The 23,466-nt window shown below is 39.2% G+C and overlaps 1 protein-coding gene across 5 annotated transcripts in view; it reads right to left on the bottom strand.

Moving 5' to 3' along the window:
* The window catches only part of CSMD3 (CUB and Sushi multiple domains 3), a 574,504-nt gene that overhangs the window by 449,552 nt on the left and 101,486 nt on the right, over positions 1 to 23,466 (bottom strand). For all 5 annotated transcript variants that reach the window (XM_081873886.1, XM_081873887.1, XM_081873888.1 and 2 more), the window contains exon 2: positions 16,544 to 16,766. In XM_081873886.1, coding sequence (XP_081730012.1) covers positions 16,544 to 16,766 — 223 coding nt within the window. The remainder of the gene's footprint in view (positions 1 to 16,543; positions 16,767 to 23,466) is intronic.

Here is a 23,466-nt window from a genome sequence, read left to right as displayed (position 1 = left end):
TAGCATCCTCTGGTCCTTGCACCTCTTCCCCACTGGAGGTGGGGCTTTCCTCCTCTCCGGAAGAGGAACTGCTTCGCAAGATTTTTGGAGGCTCCCTGTAACAACTGCCCTTCTATTTCTCGCCTCTGAGCCGATGGAAGTTCCCTGACACCACTCATTCCCAAATTCCGCACAACCAGATAAAAGCAGGGCGGTTAGTAGTAGCGAATTGCAACCATCTAAGAAAACCAGAGAAATTCCCTGCTTTCATTTAATCAAAAATTGTGGTTTCAGACACCATTCTGGTTGACTTAAAGACAGTGACATGATTCATTGATAAATGCAGAGCGTCTGGTTGTTTCATCATATGTTAACAGGCCATCTGAATCCACCTAGGGATGCAGGGGCACAGAAAGAGAGTGGATGTTCTGGGTCTCCCAACCCCCTGAAATTGTATCTGGAAGTGGCCCATGGGCAGATACTTCAGTTCTGTCTCTTGTATTAGAACAAAGCCTGCCATACAGGGCTGATGTTAGGAAATGGTTGGTAGCCACTTGGCCTTGCTCAGTGCTGCACAAGAAATAAACAAATGAACAGGGTTGAGGTAGGTGTCAGAATTGTCCATGGATGCCAACCCCAAATAAAGACATTGAGAAGCACATTCATGATGCTAACGATTTCACCAAAATGATCAAGGGGATTGAGCAACTCTCCTATGAGGAAAGGTTTCAGCATTTGGTGTGTGTTTTTTTAGTTTAGAGATAAGGCAAATAATAACATAATGCATGGCACAGAGAAAGTGGATAGAGACTACTTTTTGTCCCTCTCTCGTGACACTGGAACTTGTGGACATGAAGCTTAAAGTTGGAAATTTCAGGATAGATAAAAGAAAGCACTTCTTCACACAGTGCATCTGTCCATCTCAAGAGACAATGGAGTGTGCCTCCGGGGGTGAAGTCAAATTGCTGGAGAATCACAGTGCCTGCTGTGGCTAGAGAGAGAAGTAACTCATAACTCCCGCCTCTCTGGAGCACAAGCAGAGTACTGAGCATGGAGGTCCTGGGCCACCCAAATGACCAAACCCACCACCTAGGCCTCACTGATGTGGTCCAAAGGAAAGCAGTGCAATACATTTGGTGCCAGCTTGGCTGTTGGAGTTGCCAGAAGGAAGCATACAAGGCGCCATCCAAACGTGTTAGGGACTCCACTCCTGATTTGTATAGGTTTTACTCCTTAGCCTTTTCTTCTCCTGAAGATGCCACACAAGGCAGTGGAGGTTTAGAATCAGAGTTTTCCTTGTCCTAGATGGACTACCTTCCCATGTTAACAAGCACCATCTGTCCTTTTGCCCATGCAGTAACTGTCTTCTTGACTGTTGGACCCACTATTGGTCCCGCCCACTAAATCTGCCAGAGCCTGTCTTCACATGCAGAGGAAGTCCCTAATTCACTGAGGGTTTGAGACCCATCAGCTACCCCCACCTGGTTTAGCTGGCCAGTCAAAGCCGTTTCCCTGGGAGTGGCCACTGTTGCATGCTGGCAGCCTCTAGGAGTGACAGGTGAGAGCTGAGTGCAGGGTGGGGACCAAAGGTGAACAAACTACCCTAGAAGGAGCACAATGTGCCCCTTACCAGAGGTATTACCCTTTATATGGAGTTTATGGAATTTCAAGGCGTAAAGTCCTTTAAACTCAATGCAGTTTGCTTCTGAGCAAGCATGCATAGGATTGGACTGACACATGTGTTGTGCATTTCTCTTTTAAATACAACAAAATACAGCCACCGTTATGTTTTTAACGTGGCATTGAAGACACAAAGATAATAGATTGTACAAGTAAAAGTGAACAAAGAGACAGCTTTTGGAACTCTAATAACCATCAGACACTAATGAAGCATTAGAATGCTGTTGTGATTACACGCTTACAAGCCATTTGCCGCCCTAAGTTCATAACATTGTACATGCTTCTAATGCTGGAGTGCCATGAGCTGCCTTTTCATTATATATTATTGTCTCATATTTATGATGTGACATTTTTGCTAAATACGGCTAAGGAAAAATCCATCATGAAAAGGTCTGTTAGATTATAGGCTCCAAGAAGCTGCCCTTTTAGCACAGACATAAATTTGCTTCAGCTAATAACATGGCCTGTTTGGAATGTAATCAGCACACTTACAGGTAAGAAACTTCCAGGGGAGGCCATTATAGCCTTTAAAGCTAGAACAAGTCACCTTGAATTGGGGGCGGGGGAGAAATATATACTTACATTTAACCTTAACTACGAAGTTTAGCTCAACCCCCACTATTTTGCAATGTGAGTTCAGGACTGTTCCTTCTGCAAGGTCTTCCGGAAGTGACACAAATGAAAGAACACATCAGGAGAAAGAGAATTTAATTTTCATTATGGAAGATAATAATACCCATAACGACACAAAAGGTACAGTCCATGATTTGCACTGTGAGGCTGTGCATCACCCCTCATTATTCAAAAGGTCAGTTCACAGGAGATTCCCTCCCAGCCATTATTTGACAAGCAAGCAGTACTTGCATAGAAATGGCAAATGATTTTATTGGTAATTTTAATGTACATTTAATAATAATAATAATAATAATAATAATAATAATAATAATTTATTATTTATACCCCGCCCATCTGGCTGGGTTTCTCCAGCCACTCTGGGCAGCTTCCAACAAAACACTAAAATACAATAACCTATTAAACATTAAAAGCTTCCCTAAACAGGGCTGCCTTCAGATGTCATCTAAAGGTCTGGTAGTTCTTCGTCTCTTTGACATCTGGTGGGAGGGCGTTCCACAGGGCGGGTGCCACTACTGAGAAGGCCCTCTATCTGGTTCCCTGTAACCTCATTTCTCATAGAAAGGGAACTGCCAGAAGGCCCTTGGCACTGGACCTCAGTGTCTGGGCAGAACGATGGAGGTGGAGACGTTCCTTCAGGTATATTGGACCGAGGCCGTTTAGGGCTTTAAAGGTCAGCACCAACACTGAATTGTGCTCAGAAACGTTTATGTAAACTACTTAGAGGTTTTGATGATTAAGAGACATATTCGAGTGGTATATAAATTCATGTTAAATAAATAAGCTAATGAGATCAAGGGGCTGGAAGCAGCTTCCCTCTGATGAAAGGTCATAGCATTTGTAGCTTTTTAATTTAGGGGGGAAACAGAATTGAGGTATGTAAGGTATATAAGATTTTAAATGGTCGTGGAGTGGGTAGGAAGAACTTTTTCTCCCTCTCTCATAATGTTAGAGCTTGGAGCCATCAAATGAACCTGTATGTTAGAAAATTACATACAGACAAAAGAAAGTGCTTCATCACGTAGTTAAACTATGGAACTTGCTATGACAGTATGTAGTAATGGTTGTTGGATAGCTTTAAAAGGGTTTAGATAAATTCACGAGGGAGAAAGTTATCAATTACTACTTATAATTCTTTGGTGATCATTCATAGCCAAGTAAGATTGTCTTCCCTAAACATGGTTTTAAAAGTGACTGTGGAGGCCAATTCTGGACCCACACATCCTTCTACAGTGCGGACATAGGTTTCTGGATGAAAGTTGATCATGGTGAGGGTTTGCCAAGCGTGCCTTCCTCTTAGCATGTTTCTCACTTTCGACCTGAGTTCAAGCGTCTTCAAAACTCATGACATCTTTAGTAAAGGCTGTTCTCCAATTGGAGCGCTCGCAGGCCAGTGTTTCCCAGTTGTCGGTGTTTATGCTACATTTTTTAAGATGTGTCTTGAGAAAGCCTTTGAACCTCTTTTGTTGACCACCAGCATTACACTTACCATTTTAAAGTTCACTTCCGGAGGCGGCGCGAAGGGCAATGGCTGCCCTTTCCTAACGGGAAGGGAAGCTCCGCTCGAGAAAGGGTCGTCCGCTACGGCGCAGCGGAGACCCGAAACGGAAACCCGCAGGCAGCAGAAGCCTGCGGTCCCGGGACCCGGCGGGCGCCAGCAGCGGCCACCGAAACGTTGAAGGAACCCCGTAAGGGGCTCCGGATCGCGGAGGAGGCTGCGGCGCTGAGGGTCGTTCCGCAATCGGCGGAGTGAAGCCGCGTAGCTGTTGCCAGTGAGCGCTGACCTTTCTTCCTGAAATTTATGCTCTGAAAACAACAACTCGTGAGTAAACAACTGACTGTATGCAATTTGGGACTCTAAAATATTAAATTTGGCTGAAAGCGGAGTGACGAAAAACAGGAAGTCCGTCTTCCGCTCCCATTGAACTTGAACGCAAAGAGCTGGAGGAGTGGAGGCAAAGAGAGATCTTTTAAATTACTTGATCTGAGCACCCATTGAACTTTATTCAAAGTGGAACAATAATTTTATGTGTTGGACTTTTATATTTTAATTTATACGGGGATATCTTTCTCCCTTTGGAGCTACATTTTAACTAAAAACCCCAGGCGCTGGAGCTGCCTGAGAAACTGAGCTGTCAGCTTGCAGTTTGCAGTTTGGATACTTTGAATTTGAACTTTGAAACAATCTGAGAGAATTTGAACTTGCTACTTTAAGGCATTTGTTACCAGCTTGCACCATCAGAAACACTGTTGCTGTATTAAACCTCAACTCTGCTGAAAAATCTCTTTATTGAAGGTTCTTGGACTTAGAAATCTGACTTTATTTTAACTGAAATTGATTTCTTTCCTGAAATATTTTAAACTCCCCCTAGAGGATTTGGGACCTATAACAGTGACTTTTATTTTACTTTCCCTTTCCCGGCCCTCTGCTGACTGTTACCATCTGGGCTGTGGCTTTCTCATGGGAACAACTCAGCTTGACCTTGACTTTTAGATAACTTTGGAATGAGTGGTACAAGAAGGAGAGGAAGAACTAAACAAACAACTTTGACAACTTTAACCGCAGCCTCACAGGCACGTAGATCATCTGTGCCTACTTTGCCTTCTGAGGTGGAAGCTGTCTCTCTGCCTGTTTCTCTGCCTCGGGCAGGGGAGGGAGAAACTGAGGAATTACAACTGGAAGATATGGCCTCAGGGGCAAGCACTGCTATTTTAGAGAAAATTTTTGAAAAATTGGAATCTTTGGACAAGAAAGTAGAATCTTTGGACAAGAAAGCCGATGAGCAAACATATAAAATTGAGCAGAACACAGAATGTTTAAATAAATTATCTGGACAAGTTGCACAGAATACTCAAGCAATTGCAGAATTGAAGGAGGCTGCAGGGGAAAATCGGAAATTGGCTGAAGATACCAGCCAAAAACTTGAAAATTTAGAACAAGAGGTAAGACCACTCTGCAAACAAGTAGGTGAACATCAGACCTATTTGTCCATGCTTGAACTGCGGAACAGGGAGAGCAATTTAAGGATAAGAGCAATACCAGAAGTGGAAGAAGGCAACCTAGCTGAGTTTTTGACTAAAGAATTTTCCAAATTTTGGAGTTTAGAGGAAAAGGATTTTAAAATTGTTTCGGCTTTTAGGCTCGGAAGACTTTTAAAGAAAGAGAAGCCCAGAGACTGTTTGATAATACTGAGGTCAAAGGAGGAAAGGGATAAGATTTTGGGCCTACACTACGGAAAGTCACTGGACATTTTGGACAAAAGAATTGAGATTTACAAGGATATTCCTAAACAACTGCTAGATCTTAGATCTAACTATTTGGAGTTGACAAGACTACTAAGGAAGAATTCAATCATCTTTAGGTGGGAATTTCCTCAAGGACTATCTTTTACTTTTAGAGGGAAGAAGATCAAAATCAGAACATCAGAAGATAGAGATAAATTTCTGAACATATACGGAGAGGACCTTCACAAAGGAATTGACCAACTTCCAGGGCCTGAAACACCAGAGGTACCTGCACCCTTGGACCCTGAAGATCTTCTGAATAAGATACCACCCCCTGAAAAATAACCAGATTTATTCAGGATGTCTCTGCAACTTTTGAGCTGGAACATTAATGGCTGCAACATCCCGGAAAAAAGGAGGAAAATTTTTCATATATTAAAAAAAGAACAATTGGATATTATCTGCTTACAAGAAACACATGTGGCTAGGCTCCATAGAAAGGTGTTAATAAACAAAAGACTTGGTCAAGAATTCATATCTTCGGACAGAGTAAAGAAGCGAGGAGTGGTGATATATGCAAAAGAGAGCCTGTCACCTAAATTCTTATTCAAAGACGAACATGGAAGAATATTAGGAATTGAGATACAATATCAAGGAGAAAAGATTTTGATATTAGGAATTTATGCACCAAATGACGGGAAATCGGAATTTTACAAGAAGTTGCATGAGATTATGCTGGACTATCTGGACTACAACAACATCATTATGATGGGAGATATGAATGGGGTCGTATCGACAAACATGGATAAGTCACAAAATCAAAATGTTACAAAAGACGGCAGACTGCCAAAGACCTTTTTTGAAATGGCAGACAATATGGACTGGATTGACATTTGGAGAACTAAGAACCCCCTGGGAAGAGAGGGAACATTCTTCTCTGAAGCCCAACTGACTTGGACAAGAATCGACCAAATATGGATATCTAGAGGTCTGGCACCCAAGGTCAGAAAAGTGGAAATCTGCCCAAAGACCTGCTCCGACCATAATGCGCTGAAGATGGATATGACATTTTTGCCAACCGGTTCCTTTAGATGGAAGATGAATGATAGCTTGTTTAGAGATCAGGAGATTGTCAAGAAGGCCCAAAAAACCTTGAAGGATTATTTTGAAATAAATATGAACACTACGGTGGAAAAAAGAACTATCTGGGACGCAAGCAAAGCTGTCATGAGGGGGTTCTTGATACAACAGAACACTGTAAAGAAAAGAACACAAAATGAAAGGAAGGATAAGATTTTGCAGAAAATCAAAGAATTGGAGAAGAAATTAAGATCAAATCCGAAGTCACAGCCGATTCTGAGAGAAATTAAACTGTATCAAGCTCAATATTCCAAATTGATAAACCAAGAAATAGAATGGAAGATTAAATTAATGAAACAAAAAACTTTTGAATCGGCAAACAAATGTGGGAAACTGCTAGCCTGGCAGTTGAAGAAGAGACAGAAACTAAATACAGTTACAAACCTAGAAATTGAAGGAAGAAATATCCAGAACCCCATGGAAATTAGAAAGTGCTTCCAGAGATACTTTAAAAAATTATACACTCAAGGGCCGCAAGATGAGGTTGAGATTAAACAATTTTTGGAAAGAAATGGTCTAACAAAGTTGTCACAAAAAAACAGATTAATCCTGAACAACAAAATAACACAGCAAGAGATTGAACAAGCTATCCAGAACATGCAATTGGGCAAATCTCCAGGGCCAGACGGTCTGACCTCCGAGTATTATAAGACACTAAAAGACTATCTGATCCAACCATTGATGGAGGTCTGTAATGAAATTATGGAAGGGAAGAAGGCGCCGGAATCGTGGAAGGAAGCTTTTATCACATTGATACCAAAATCTGAAGCTGAAAAGACACAACTTAAAAACTACCGTCCCATCTCCCTTCTGAATGTGGATTACAAAATATTTGCAGATATTTTGGCAAGTAGATTTAAAAGAGTTCTTAATGAAGTAATTCATAAAGACCAGGCAGGCTTTCTCCCAGGCAGACATATGTTTGCAAATACTAGGAACATTATTGACGTTTTGGAACTTTTGCAAACAGATATAAATACAAAAGCAGTGTTAATTTTCATAGACGCGGAGAAGGCCTTTGACAATATTTCTTGGAAATTTATGAAGGGAAATTTGAATGAAATGGGAGTGGGACGGGGGTTTGAGAATGGGATTGACGCAATATATTCAGAACAAAAGGCTAAACTAATAGTTAACAATGTGGTCACAGAAGAGTTCAAAATTGAAAAAGGAACACGACAAGGCTGCCCGATTTCCCCTTTGTTATTTATTTCGGTTCTGGAGGTGCTCTTGAACTTGATCAGAGGGGACCGGTTGGTGGAAGGGATTCAGGTCGGAGCGAAACAATACAAATTGAAAGCTTTTGCAGATGACCTAGTTTTGACTCTGCAGGAGCCAGAATCTAGTACGAAAAGAGTATTACAACTGATACAGGATTTTGGTCGGGTGGCAGGATTTAAATTAAATAAACAGAAAACTAAAGTGTTGGGAAAAAATTTGACAGATACAGAGTCGGAAAGGTTTCAGAGAGAAACAGAACTAACTATGGTTAAAAAAGTAAAATACCTAGGGGTAAACATAACAGCAAAAAACCTGAGTCTATTTAAGGATAATTATGAAAAATGTTGGTCTGAAATTAAGAGAGACTTGGACAGTTGGACAAAATTGAAGCTTTCTTTGTTAGGCCGAATTGCTGCTATCAAGATGAATGTATTGCCAAAAATGTTGTTTTTGTTTCAAACATTACAGATCGTGGACAAAACGGAGTGCTTCCGGAAGTGGCAGAAAGATATATCCAGATTTGTCTGGCAGGGCAAAAAGCCCAGAATTAAGTTTAAGATATTAACAGATGCGAAAGAAAGAGGGGGCTTTGCCCTGCCAGACTTAAAGTTGTATTATGAAGCCGCAGCTTTTTGCTGGCTAAAAGACTGGCTACTTCTCGAAGACACTGACGTGTTGGACTTGGAAGGTTTCAACAATGCTTTTGGTTGGCATGCATACCTATGGTATGACAAAGTTAAGATCAATAAGGCCTTTAAGAACCATATTGTCAGGAAAGCAGTGTTTAATGTCTGGACAAAATACAAAGACTTACTGGAAAATAAAACTCCAAGGTGGCTCTCACCTCTGGAGGCTAAGGCCCTAAAAAGACCCAATATGGAGGCTAAATGGCCAAAATATTGGGAAATATTAGAAAAAGATGGAGACAATTGGAAATTGCAGAGTTTAGAGAAAATGAAGGATAAGGTGCGAGACTGGTTACATTATGCTCAGATTAAAGAAGTTTTTAAAAATGATAAAAAGTTAGGGTTCCAGGTGGAGAAATCGAAGTTAGAAACTGAATTGTTAGAACCAAAGACTAAGGTATTATCTAGAATGTATAACTTGCTGTTAAAATGGAATACACAAGACGAAATGGTCAAATCGGTTATGATAAAATGGGCACAGGACATTGGGCATAACATTATGTTTGAGGACTGGGAAAGGTTGTGGACCACTGGGCTGAACTTCACCGCATGTAATGCTCTGAAGGAAAATGTAATGAAAATGATATATAGATGGTACATGACCCCAGTTAAACTTGCCAAAATATACCATTCGTCTGATAATAAATGTTGGAAATGTAAAGAAAACGAAGGAACATTCTTTCACCTCTGGTGGACATGCCCTAAGGTGAAGGTCTTCTGGGAAATGATATATAATGAGCTGAAAAAGGTATTTAAGTATACCTTCACTAAGAAACCAGAGGCCTTCCTTCTGGGTATTGTCGGCCAGAAGGTGTTAAAGAAGGACCGAACATTCTTTATGTATGCAACAACGGCAGCAAGGATACTCATCGCAAAAAACTGGAAAACTCAAGATCTACCCACACTGGAAGAGTGGCAGATGCAACTGATGGACTATATGCAACTGGCCGAGATGACAGGCAGAATCCGTAACCTGGGAGAAGAGAAGATGGAGGAAGACTGGGAGAAATTCAAGAAGTATCTACAAAAACATTGTAATTTGGTTGAATGCTAAGAAGGATGCTAGATTATAAAAAACTGGCCACCACTAAATTAGATTTGAAATTTGATGATAAGTGAGACTAAAGAAAATATAAAATTTTTTGGAAGAAATGCTAGATTATATTTGAATGAGTGGACATGAGATTGTAAACAAGTTGATAATTTGTTTGGAAAAAACTTTTAACGATGTAAATGGGAGCGGGAGACGTGAGGAAGTCCAAAGAAGTGATGAAATTATGTCTGTGATAGAAGTAAGACTGTTTATTATTTGTGCATTTATATTTAAAAACTTTAATAAATATTTATAAAAAAAAAAAATAAAGTTCGAAATAGAGTAGTTGCTTTGGAAGATGATAATCAGACATCCGCACAACATGACTAGTCCAACAAAGCTGATGTTGAAGAATCATTGCTTTGACACTGGTGATCTTTGCTTCTTCCAGTACACTGGCATTAGTTCGCCTGTCTTCCCAAGTGATTTGTAAAAAAATTCGGAGACACTGCTGACGGAATCTTTCAAGGAGTTAGAGGTGGTCTTTATATGTGGTCCATGTTTCATAAGCATACAGCAAGGTTGGTAGTACAATAGCTTTGTAAACAAGCGTTTTGGTTTCCCTGCAAATGTCCTGGTCCTCAAACACTCTGCACTTCAATTGGGAGGAAGCCGTCCTTGCAGAGCTCAGGCAATGATGGATTTCAGCATCAATGTCTGCCCTTGTGGAAAGATAACTGCCCAGGTAGCTGAAGTGACCAACATTTGTTGCACTGCAGATGCATTGTTTTGTGCTTGTTGGTGCAGCACTTTGGTTTTTTTGGATGTTGAGCAATAGGCCAAGTTTTTCGTAAGCTTCTGAGAAGATATTTAGGGTGGTTTGGAGGTCATCCTCTGAGTGTGCACACACTACGTTGTCATCAGTGTACTGAAGCTCCATGACGGAAGTTACAGTAATCTTACTCTCTGCTTTCAGCTTGCTTAGATTAAATTGCTTTCCATCTGTTCAATATATGATTTCTACTCCAGAGGAGAGTTTCCCTTTCATAAAGTGTACCAATGACTACTAGTCATGATGGCTGTGCCCTGCCTCTACTATTGTATGTGATACACCTCTGAATGCTAGCTACTGGGGAGGACATCTGTGGAAAATGTTGATGGGCTCATGTCCTACTCGCTGGCTTTTCTTAAGCATCTTGTTGGTCACTGTGAACAGGATCCTGGACCTGATCCAAAAGATTTCTTCTTAAATTGTTATTATTTATTTGATTTATTATCTGCTGTTCACCGGGGATGGTCACAGTAATTAAAAAAATACAATATCAAAAATAGTTTAAAACCACATTACAGACCTCCGAAGACTGCTTTGGAGCAACTAAGAATTGACTTGATGGGAGAACCACCATGTGTGTGGGTGATTAATTCTGGTTGCTTGCTGAAGAAAAAGACTTCAATACAGTGCCCTGTTCTTATGACAAGTAAAGGCCAGCTTGCAGCAGGCTGCAAACCATGCTGTGCTCACTCTATTCCTTATTGTAAGGTTTGGGAGGGGAATTCACCTGTGCAAGCACTTTTCCTCAAATGCTTGTAACATCCTTAACATATAGATTGCCCTTGACAGAAAGCAAGTAATACAGATACAATGAGAAGAATAGAACTTCAGAACAAGAGTGATATCACTATGAAAATTAATGATGTGGAAATCAAGGCACAGACAAAATGTAGAGCAATGATAAAAAGAAGAAATAAATTGCAACTTTCCATGCAAAAGAAGATAAAAGGAAACACACATAACATTAATAGAAATAAGAACTATAATTTATGCTGTTTACAAGGTAGCTGATAAAAGTTATCCCTGTCAGCTGAACTTGTTTTAAAATGGACCATTGTTTCTTTAGAAAATATTTAACATGTGTGAATAATTAACTTTCCCAACTATTGTGGTTTCTTTGTCATTTGAGGACAAACACAATTTCCCCTTAAAACATATTTTCTCTCCTCATGAATATTTGAGTTCCCTGCCTGACCTAAAAATAATGAATAGAAAATTGTAGACTATTAAGGCCATAAATCTGTCTCACACGATCTGCTAAAGCATTGAAGCTTTAGGACAGGAGATGCTGTCCAATGTCAAAGTAGACTTCACGATTTGGCACTTTGCTCTATATCTTGATTTTCAAAACAACCAAGTTTTTGCTATCTAGAATTTTGCTCTACAGGTCAGTGAAAACTAACTGATCCCACCTTCTAAAAGGCAATAAATAAAGCATGAATCAGATCCTTTATATATATATATAATATTTAGGTATATGTCTGTCACCTTTCAGGTGAATCCTGTTGGTCTATAACTTCCATCATCCCTAACCATTGTCATGTTACTTGAGCTTGATGGGAAGTCCAACAAAATTTGGAGGGTCATAGGTTTATCACCCCTGTTTTGAAGCACAGTCCTTCTAAGGTGTGTTCCATAAAGCATAAAAATGAAATATACCTACTCATTAAGAAAGCACTCATCCCACCCCCACCGCCGAATAAAACACCATCCACAGACAATTTGATCGAATAAAACTAAATAACAATAGCATTGCTAAGCACAGCAATATCAACTACAGCAGGCAAGTAATACACCATTAAAAACAGGCTAAAACAAATCCCAGCACCATTTTCACAGCAACAGCTACATAATTTATGATAAAGCAAGTTGAAAATGAATGGGTCTTCAAAACCCACTTATAAACCTGGAACAAACTGTGCTGCAGGCCTGAATTAAGAACTCTGCCTAGACTGGAGGGGGCGGCGGAGACCCTGCTAATAAACCATATAAGTTTCCAAACCTGTTGGGTGGGAGGAGGGCCTGGAAATAATAGTCAAGGTTCAAGAGACATAACTACCAGCTTTTAATTGCGGCAAAGCTTGGCATGCATTAACATCAGTTTGCTAATGTCTATGCTTAGCAACACACCATTTGTTGCTTGTTTTTTGCATTGAAGCATGCTGTGAAATTCTCCTCTTCATATTCAATGTTCTGTACCAGGGCTGGGAGACCTCGGGTCAAACAAAGGGGGCAAAACACAGCTCTCCAGACTTCTCCATTTGTCCCCCCAATAGCCTCCACCTGCTCTTCTTGAGTACATTTTCATGGCTTGAGGGGAAACGTCTCTGACTTTTGCATAGCTGGAAGAGTCACATCCATTGCTTTGTCCACTTTCGCATCTGACCCCAGCCACCAGTGGCATATAGGACCTGAGCATTTTCCCATGAGAAAATGTGGACCACTGGCTGAAAATGGTCTCCCCACCCTGCAGGGGTGAGGAGCATCAAGCAGAAAAAAGAGACCTGGCTGTATAAAACTCACCTCAATCTAATTACATTTGTTAACTTAACAACTGTAGTTTTCCTACAGACTGAAAAATAACAGTACAGCTCACATAAATATTATCAAACATACAGAACAAAGAGGATGAATTTGAATCTCAGTGCCTGACTTTTAGGTGCCGAACACATTTCCAGGACATTGTTTTACTCAGTGTGATAGAACTACTAGAGATCAGTGTGGAGCTCACAGGAAGTGTCAAAGGTTTTCTTGAGCTCCCCTCTCCTCGCTCCCCCCCACAAAAAAAATCCCCAGGAGCCAGCACTTCATTAACTCACCAAAGAAACTAAATAGAAATCAATATTTTTTGACTGTAGATTGAAGTGTTTTAGGTATTCTACCTCTGAATAAAATTGTGTAAATGGGTCATAAAGTATGGAGAGTCCAAGCAGTTTAATACTCTATAACACACAACCAACTTCAAATAATAATAATAATAATAATAATAATAATAATAATAATAATAATAGATTTATTTATACCCTGCCCATCTGGCTGGGTTTCCCCAGCCACTCTGGGCGGCTCCCAATCGAATATTAAAAACACAATAACATTAAACATTAAATATTTGAGTGATGCTGCTGGAAATTTCAACACATTTTTAACATATGCAAGTGCTGTACTCATCTCAGCTTCATTATGGGAACCGAGTATGGATTTAGGGAGGTTCAGCTCTTGTGGCTTTAACTGAGCAATTAATCAGTTAAAGGTTTGTTGTTTTTTGCATCACCCTACCATCATATTGCGAAGGCGGTTTGATAAAGGAATAAGGGAATAGAAATATAGGTGCAATTCAATAAACTAAATCTGGCATTATAAAAACAGGTTAAATTGGTCAGCAGGATTTAAATTGCTGAGCCATCCTCATCATTGTCCATTTGCCTTTTCCCGTTTTCTTCCTGCCATGCATATAGAGTGCTGGTCAATTAACTTTGATAATTCTACTTAACTGACATTATCTGATCTCCGAGAGCCACCTGCCACATTGCACCTGTATAAAGAGACTATGGGTGACATTTGGAGTCTCATTATTTCTTGTATTCCTCTTTGCTAACTCTGAATCCCCACAGTAAATCTTAGCTTTCTTCCGTGCCTCCTGGTTCTATCTAAGTGGTGGCCAAAGCTGCAGCACTGCATGAGGCTGTTTGAAGAAAATCAATGATCCTGTGCTCTGTAGTTCAAAGTTGTATCAAAAATGCTGAGCCCTTAATTTATGCCTAATCATTTCGGAACTGCTTTTGCTCAGCTGGTCAACTGAGACAGAGATGGAGCAGTGCAGAGCAAACTAAGTTTTTGGACAGAGCCCCCAAGGACCCTGAAAAACACAGGAGGTCTGTATTTATAAAGCAAACAGCACAAAGATCAACAAGCCCTCCAAAGAATAGGGAGACAACAGCTACTTCTCTGACCCTTGTTTTTCAAAGCATTCTTTCCAAGAGAGTACTGGTAATCAAGATGCTTCAGCTTTCAGCCACTGGAGGTGGCACATTATTTTTTTAATAAAAAAATAAAACTGAATTTTATTAAAGGTATTGCAAAAAATAATAATCTATTAACAATAAAAAGATAAACAACTTCTCCATAGTCATACATTATTGCAATACAACATGACAGTGGATTTTACTTTGGCAACCAAGTTGGCAGGAAAGTGTCCCTCCAGAAAGATAGTGGCATAATAAATTAATGGGTACTGAGTTTGAACAAATTTATCTGTCAGAGCCACTCCTCTGGCTTCCTTGAATACTCGGGTAAGAGTCTAATCAAGCGCCAATTGCCAGACTCTTTTCATACCAAGTTTTAACAGGAAGATTGTCCATTCCCCTCCAATACCATGCCACTAAAGTTTGGCAGTTAGTTATTAACTGTTAACAGAACCTAGGTACTGATGTCTACGAACAAAAAAACAGAAAGGAATGCAAAGAGTAGGATCAGGCATAATCATTTATCTAATAAGTTACCTAAGTATAGAGGAAGTTGCAGACCCCAAAGTCTTTGGCTGATAGGACCTCACATCATAAATGAAACAGTGCTCCACATGTCCCACATCTCCTCCAACCCCGAATGGGGAAGTAGGGGTTTGTGCAGCTAAGCTTGATGAGGTAACCAACAAATGAATCCAAAACCATACACCAGACCATTGAGTCTCTTCATTTTTCTTTTTAAAAAGTGTCAAGTTACACACAGGACATGTTAGTCACTTGTCCCAAGCTTCAGTGGGCAGGTTAGCATGACCACCCTAGTTTTCCCTCCCATACACCCAGTGATGGATGCATGTGTCAATTTCAGTTTTTCTCCATTTCTCAATTTCACAACCTTAACTTCAGTTCACCCCTTTGCAATATTTTAAAAGTCTGCAGTAAAATTAGTGTGCATTTATGTCCAAATATCTCCCAATATATGTATCTTTGTTACATTTTCTTTATCTAGTATAATAATTTCTACAAGCAATCTCCCCCACCCCCAAATAGCATGGATTTTGTATTTTCACTAATGCGCACTTTTTGTGTGTATGCACTCTTTGGTTGGGGAACTTTGTCTCAATGTATAGAATAGTGTGACTTTCAAAGAAGAGTTGTGTTTCAGTTGTTTGGGAAGTGCAAATTTGAGAAGTTTTCTTTAAAATGAAACTATATGGATTTCTCCCCCATGCCTACATACACTCCACATGGTTTTCAGTTCTGATTCTGTTGGCCAGTCAGACATTTAGGCTGATTATATCTGGCAGTAACTATATGATAGGCTAACAAACCATCTTCAGGTCAAGAGAGAGAAGAACATGGCAGGGTCATGTGAAAGAGAGACAAAATGTTGAAGATTAGTTATCTCTTGCTTTCTGATGGAATGAGCTGATCAGCAGAGGAACAAACCTTCTAAGGAGGGGCTGGATTCCCCACCTATCAGGGATGCAGTGAATTTTCTGCATTGGCCTCAGGCAGAATATATTGCTTTGAGACCCCTTCAAACTCTTTGCATATATGTACACAATCTAAGATTCATCACTCAAATGTAAAGATATGGGCAATTGGAGAATAAAGAATGTCCCTGGGGAAAAGGACAATTAGTGCATATGCAATATTGTCTATTGGGAATACTGTCAATGCTTCAGGCAGAAGTGTTTACCAGCCTTTCTGTATGAGATAATTAAAATGAAAACTAGTGGTGCTCACAAATTGATCCTGCAACCTTCTGCAAACCTTATGCTCATGTGCCACTGAGTTACCATGTGCTTCAGCAAGATCTACAATGTAACCCAAATAACAACTGCTTTCAGAAAAAAACACAATACAATGAGTTATAAGCTTTCCCATTACCTAAACTTATGGTTTGTACAAAAGCTAATGCATTTGTGTCAAGGGAATTGTCAACTGTCATCTGAAAATGAATGGGCAATGTTTTCTTTTGGTGAACCTCTTTCCGTAATTTGACTTTAGCATCTGCTATTGAAAAGAGGATGAGCAATATAGCTGAAAAAAATGTAACAACTTCAGTTCCAATATTGCCAGGAAATACATTTTGAGAAAATGTATTCATTTGTAGCAAACCATATTTTGATAGGATGTCAACAATATTTACCTTGTCCTGAAGTTTGTAGGATGTGGATGCCCATCATATAATGATAAATAATCGTATTCTTCTTCTAGAGCAAAAGACTGAAATACTATCTGTATTCTGTTTCTTTCTTCTGCAATTATTACCCACGTACAATTTGCGCCATTTGGATATCCATATGGGAAGCCGGGGCTTTCTATAGTACCATTAAGTCCTTTTAATGTTCCACCACATGTATAAATAAATCCTGCAAAAAAATGAATAAGAAAAAAAAAGAGTAAATTCATTATCACCACACATACCTTATTGAATGAAACAAATTCTTCCTCACCTTAATAGATCAGTTAAATATTCTGCTCCAACTCTGCCAGATATTTATCTAACTATAGTAAAACACATCTTTGGCATGTCAGTCCCCTATGGGTCTTGAAATCAAGTAGACTTTTCTGTGATAGCTCCTCGATTATGGAATTTACATTATGTCCAAGTTGATGAATTTAGGATCAAGATGTCATATTATTAGCTTGCCATTTGCTTGTGAAATTCATATTCCAAGTCATAGAACTGTAGACTTGGAAGGGACAAACAAGAGTCATCTTGTCCAAACCCTAATTTTGCGCAATGTGGTGCTCAAACCCATGACTTGGAAATTAAGAGTCTCAAGCTCTTATCAAATGAGCTATCCCTTGGTCTTCTCCATTCACATCTAGCAAGATGAATGTGCTGCTCCCTTTCTTTTACTAACATTATGAAAACTGTTACAGATAGGTAGCCGTGTTGGTCTGCCATAGTCAAAACAAAATAAAAAAAATCCTTCCAGTAGCACCTTAAAGACCAACTAAGTCAGTTCTTGGTATGAGCTTTCGTGTGCATGCACACTGAAGAAGTGTATCTGAAGAAGTGTGCATGCACACGAAAGCTCATACCAAGAACTAACTTAGTTGGTCTTTAAGGTGCTACTGGAAGGAATTTTTTTATTTTGTTTTGATTATGAAAACTATTTCCTTTAACCTTTATTTGTATGTGGAGTTCTGCTGGAGGTATTATATCTTAAGTCCATTCCAAAAACACAGGTTAGGGCTCTGGCCTAGTTGCTAAGTAGAGTTTTCCAGTTAGAAAGTGGAACACATTACACTAGTGACACTGGATGCTAATAGGTTTCTCAAAATGCTTCTATTAAGCCATAAAACCCCAAGAGTTTGAGACCTGATTGCCAAAGAGATTGCCCTTTTCCTCACACAGTGCTGCAGTCAAAATAAGTAATCATTAGCCCTTAACACAAGGAAACAATTGCACTCTTTTTCATGGAGAGTTCACAACTCAGTTCCTGCTTCCTTGTCCCACTGCCAGTGGAATGTACGAGCCTTCTCTCTGTGATACATCCATCATCTCCCTTAAAAATATTAAAATATGGTGGAATAGCAAACTTGTTAGCATATTGCGTGGATTAAGACAGAGCTTCAAATCACCTCACATTCTCTTGAGCACAATATTTTCAACAGCGGTTCACACATTCAACTGTGAGACAGAAAGCGCAAAAATATGTATCATAGAAAATTTTACTAACAGGTAATTCCACCTATGAATCAGAGGGAACCTTTGATGCTGAAAAATCCAAATTATCAGTATGCTGAAAGTGCACCTCTTTATGTTGGTCTTGACAACCGAAATGTGTGTTTTTTGGGATCCACTCTATTCCTGAGGGTATGATTTGTTTTAATTGTTTTAAATATTGAATATTTAAATTTTTGTAGCCTGATGGTGAATGCTGGGTGATTGAATTAATAAGAATTATACCCTAAGGCCTCCTGGGAACACAGCTGTAGGTTTCATTTCATTTTGTTTATTTATTTCATAAAATTTGTACACTGTTTATGTTCCATTGTTCATTTGATTTTAACCCTCAGAGCTGTTAACTTCCCAGTTTTGTTGGATTCCAGCACCTATCAGCCACAGCCAGCATGACCAAAGGACAGGAATTTATTTATTTTATTTTATTACATAAAACGTATACACTGCTTGATTGTAAAAAGCAACAACAACCAACTCTTAAAGTGGTTTTCAAAAAGATAAAACCATAAATTTGGGGGGAAATTTAAAATATATTAAAACATACACGAGGTTAAAATACTAAGAAGTTTAAATTTTCTAAGCATTTGAATAGGCTTTACAAAACCATGTTTTTAGCAGGCACGGAAAATAATTCAGAGAAGGTGTCTGCTTGATAGGCAAGGAGTTCCAAAGTACAGTATAGGGGAGGCCTTATTAAATGACAAAGTTCTTACAAATGAAGAATGGATATTATAAGGCACTTGTAATAGTGCCAGTTCCACTGATCAAGGAAATAATGGGAGATGGAGTCAATGAACTTCTGAAGCGCAACAGGTTCCCTGTTCCTACAATGTACCAATGGTCTAAGGCCAATAGGCTTGGTTCCTGCAAACTAGTTCAGAACAACCATTTCATAACCTTCTCAGTTTGGCCTGCACACTGTTATCTATTACCAAAATTCCATACCCAAAACATTTCTTATTTCCCCTCTTTGGTGCCTTCAGCAACTCATGATCTATTTTTAAATCCCATCTGAAAAATTATCTGTTGTTATTTATTATTTAACTCTGACTGCATTAGTTAACTTTGTAAAAGCCTTTGGGATACATTTAGTTCCGATATCACTTCTTCAGAATGAAACTTGAATTACTTATGAAGAGTTATGTTGAATTATTTACATGGGCTGTGCCTCGGGATCTTGGATGGAATTCTCTGTTTTTCAGAGACAAGTGGACTCCATGTTTTTGTCAGGAAGCTGAAGGACTCCACTCTGAGTGACCTTTCTCACAAGTGTTTGTTTCATATTTTCCGCTGGGGAATACAAGATGTGGGTCTACAAAACCACTCAGTTTAAAGCTAGTTAAAGTTTCTGAACACCCCCCCCCCAACACTACCCATTTTGAACATTACTGTCTTCAAAATCGAGGACATAAGACAAATAATTGTAGGGATATCTCTGTTCTGAGGTAAATCTTACAACCCCTGCACACCAGCCAAAGAACCCTGAAGACAAATATATAGTACTATTGTTTCTTCAGGGGAAAAAATTATCAGAAAATACTTGGAGCATAGAACACCAAAAGCAAGAAAACATGATAGTCTTTTTATCAGCAAAGCTGGAGGTTCATTTTATATGTTGTACTGCTCTTTGCCTTACAAGGGAAATCCTTTTTCCTGTCAGGACTAGAGACAGATCAAAGTAGGGCTGAGAGAAAATGGCCTCCCCAAATTCTCCGCCTTATTTGAAGGTGCTAAAAGAGGGAGATGGGTTCAGAATATTCTCAGGGAGAACAGAAGTAGAATTCTCCAACAGTCTGAAAAAGAAAATTTATCACGGCCATTGCTTCTTTAAGCAATATTAAAGTAATGTTAAACAATAATAAACTTGGGATGCAAAGGAGTGTATGATATTTGTTACCCTATTTATGAATGAAATGCGGAGGGGCATTTCACTTTATATTTAACAGAGGGTTGGAGCAGAAATTCTCAAATAATTTGTTACAAATTAATGTCTTTCCTTGAGAAAACAGAGACAGACTGTCCAGCAAATGTGTAAGGGAGAGAGAATTGCTCCCCACTGCAATTTTGTGTCTGACCCTGATTTTATGTATTAAGTTTCATTTATTTATTTAGCATAATTCATATAACCCTTAACAGAAAAATATGAATGTGCTTTACACGATAATACATAGTAGTCATTCAAATAGGCTAAAAACAGACTCCAGAAACTAGACACCCTAAAATTGTCAAAATATAGATAAAATCAACAGTTTTAAAAACAAATAAACACAATAAAATTACAGTACATGTCTGGAAAGGCTTGCTTTCAACAGCTGTCAAAAATAGTACCTAATATCAATAAGCAGAGAGTTCCAGAGAATAAGTGATACCACTAAAAGATTAAGTTCTTAGTAATAGCAGAATGGACATTATGTGACACTTCTAAGAGTACCAATTCCACTGATAAAATTAGTCAAGTGGTCATATATGGGGTGAGGTGATCCCAAACTGACTAGTTTATTGAGCAATTGGGAGATCGTACCACATTAGGGAAGAATTCTAGTCTAAACCACTTCTTTCTTTTCTAATGGAAGGAAGTTCCAACTTTTGGTTTTAATCCAGTTCATGAGAAAGCAAAAATAAAAATAAAATACGTAGAGCAAAAATATATTTTCAAAAAACACTGCCGAAGCAACCAGAACAGAGCAAGCAAGCTGAACAATGATATGCGAATGCATTTGATTTACATAATCCATTCTAAAAGCAGATTTAGCGTTTTCTATTTTTAAAATAATGCAGGGTGTTTTAGCACCGATTTCTAGGCTTTCCTTGCTTTATAAGTCTCAGATTCCTATGCATTGCCAATGAGAGAGAAATCATCCTGAGCACACATACTGGGAGTTCCATTTCAGGTTTCAGTGTCTCTGTCGGTGGCAGTTTGTATGTGGCTGGGGAGGGGCAGAGAGAAGAGTACAGGGCTGGGCCAACATATCTTACTTCCTGGAATAGAGTAGCAAATTGCACCCCACCCCTCCAAGGCGTGGAGTTTAGTACCAGCAAAGTTAGGTTGCCACCTGAAGCAGAAAATTCCACAAGCACCTCTCCCCAGACAGTAAAAAATAGCAACACTATTCCTGCCCTTTTCATAGCACCCCAAATCAGTGGCAATTTGGCTAACGTCTACCCAGATAGTGATTTCACTAGTGGGACAGGGGAATTTACAGCAAGGATCAAAAGCTTGTTCTTAAATATGTTTCCTGTTTCAGAAATAACAGTGCTTTCTTCTTTTGCTATTATAAAAATCTCATTGCAACCTGAAACATACCAAAAATATGTGGGCTGAAATATAAGGGTCATTGCCACCTCTTCCGCCTATCCAAAATTTTGCTTGTGACACATAGTCTTGGTATAAATATATTTTGTTCCCTGGAAGCCTCAATAAAAGTTCAAAACCCAACGCACAAGAAAGTATCATTTGGATGTGCTCTGTGATAATGAATGGAATTACAGGGCTTTCATCACCATATACTGTTCATCCAGAAAGGGTTTATGTAAACTTATGCAAGCTTGGAAACAGAATCATGCACACGTTTTTGTCAAAGCACATCAAGCCATAAATAAAGTATGAATACGTTCCTTAAAGATACCAGCATTTTAAGTTTGCATTTGCACTTTTGGCTGCTTATAATGATCTGCAAACATGACTCTGCCCTTGAGCAGTTAAGAGGATTTTCCCCGCTAAGCACAAATATTGATATTCCATGAACCCACTAATAAATAAAGCTACATCATAGAGAAGCTGATTACATGGCTGCAATTTGTTAATCACGGCTGGAAAAGTTGAGAGGTAGAGAAACAGCATGCAGAGTTCCAGCTTCAATTCCTAGCAATTTCCATTTAAAAGCATCAGATAGCAGATGATGCTTCTAATCCTAGACTAGATGGATGAATAGTCTAACCTGGAATAAGGTAGCATGTAAAAATCACATGATATACTGGTCCCTTTACATCATTGCTGCCGGCACACATTTTCACACAGCACTAAGCAGAAAGAAGACTCAACACACCATAGTGGAGGAAATATAACAGAGTGGAGGATGTGCAAATAAGCCAAATCAGTAAGTGCAGGCAGGGAGATGCAAATCCATGTGCATGAGGGAACTATTCTTATTTTGTGTAATATTTTGTTTCAGTTTCTCTGTTGTTGCTTCAGTTTTTTGTACACCGCTTAGAGAATTTTTTTACTGAATAATAATAATAATTTATCATTTATACCCCTCCCATCTGGCTGGGTTTCCCCAGCCACTCTGGGCGGCTCCCAACCGAATGATAAAACACAATATACCACAATACATACTGTATTAAGTGGTATAGAAATTAAATAATCAATATGGCCACCACCTTATCGACTCTATACAGCCAAGGACTGGGAAACGATTCTCCCTCCTTGCTGAGTGAGCCTTGTGTATGTGAACCAAGGTGCACATTCCAGCCCCTAAGGGCAACCCCAGGTACCTATAAGCTTCAGGCTGTGAGGCTCAAGAGCGTCCCCATACCCAATAATGACTCAGGATGGCAGTGACATTAAGTTTTCCCTTCCCTGTCCACACAGAATTCTGAACAGACAAAAATCAACGCCCTACGCAGTGTGAAGTAGGTGAAAAGGAGAATCAGTCAGAGGCTACCTAAAAAATCCTACTCAGCCCTATAAAAGCTGACTAGCTGTAGAGTTTTGTGATGACACATCCTAATGTTAAGGTGGGAAGATGTCCACAGATAAATAAAGCATCAGGGCTCTTTTTCAGGCAAAACTCAGTTCTGGCACCTCTCACGTGGGTGCCATTGCCATTGTAAGAGAACAAGGAAGGCTTTCATGGTGAGTTCTGGCACCTCTTTTTCTGAAGAAATAGCACCATAAAGCATTATTTTGATTTGCTCTGAAGATGCTACAAAAAGTTTAGCTGAAACCTAAGCAACTTGCATATAATTTATATGTTGATGTAAGCAGTAACTGTTAATAAACACTTTCATATGTACCTGTTGTTATGTAGGACCTGAGAAGGAAGTGCAATGCTGGATTTTATTCTTAAAGAAGTAAGTGACAATCTTGGCAATTCATTCACTTGTTATTATGTAACTTTTGCATAATACTTTGGCATGTAAATCTTTAATGAGATTTACAGAGAAGTTCAGTTACTAAAGCAACCACCAAATGCATCAAATCTGGTTCTTCGGAATCTGAAAGTAGTAATGTTCAGCTGCTAGGTGATAGGATTATGTAGAGCGGTAAATTTTGGTAGTAAATGGATGTATTTTAAAAGACAGAGGTTGTCCTTTAGAAAAAGGGGGGTGTATTTAATCCCCTCCATAGTGACATGGAGTTACATGATTTTGAA

The sequence above is a fragment of the Podarcis erhardii genome (genome assembly GCF_964252035.2).
Source record: "Podarcis erhardii genome assembly, chromosome: 8".
Taxonomy (NCBI): domain Eukaryota; kingdom Metazoa; phylum Chordata; class Lepidosauria; order Squamata; family Lacertidae; genus Podarcis; species Podarcis erhardii.
This window is presented reverse-complemented; position numbering and strand designations above follow the sequence as displayed.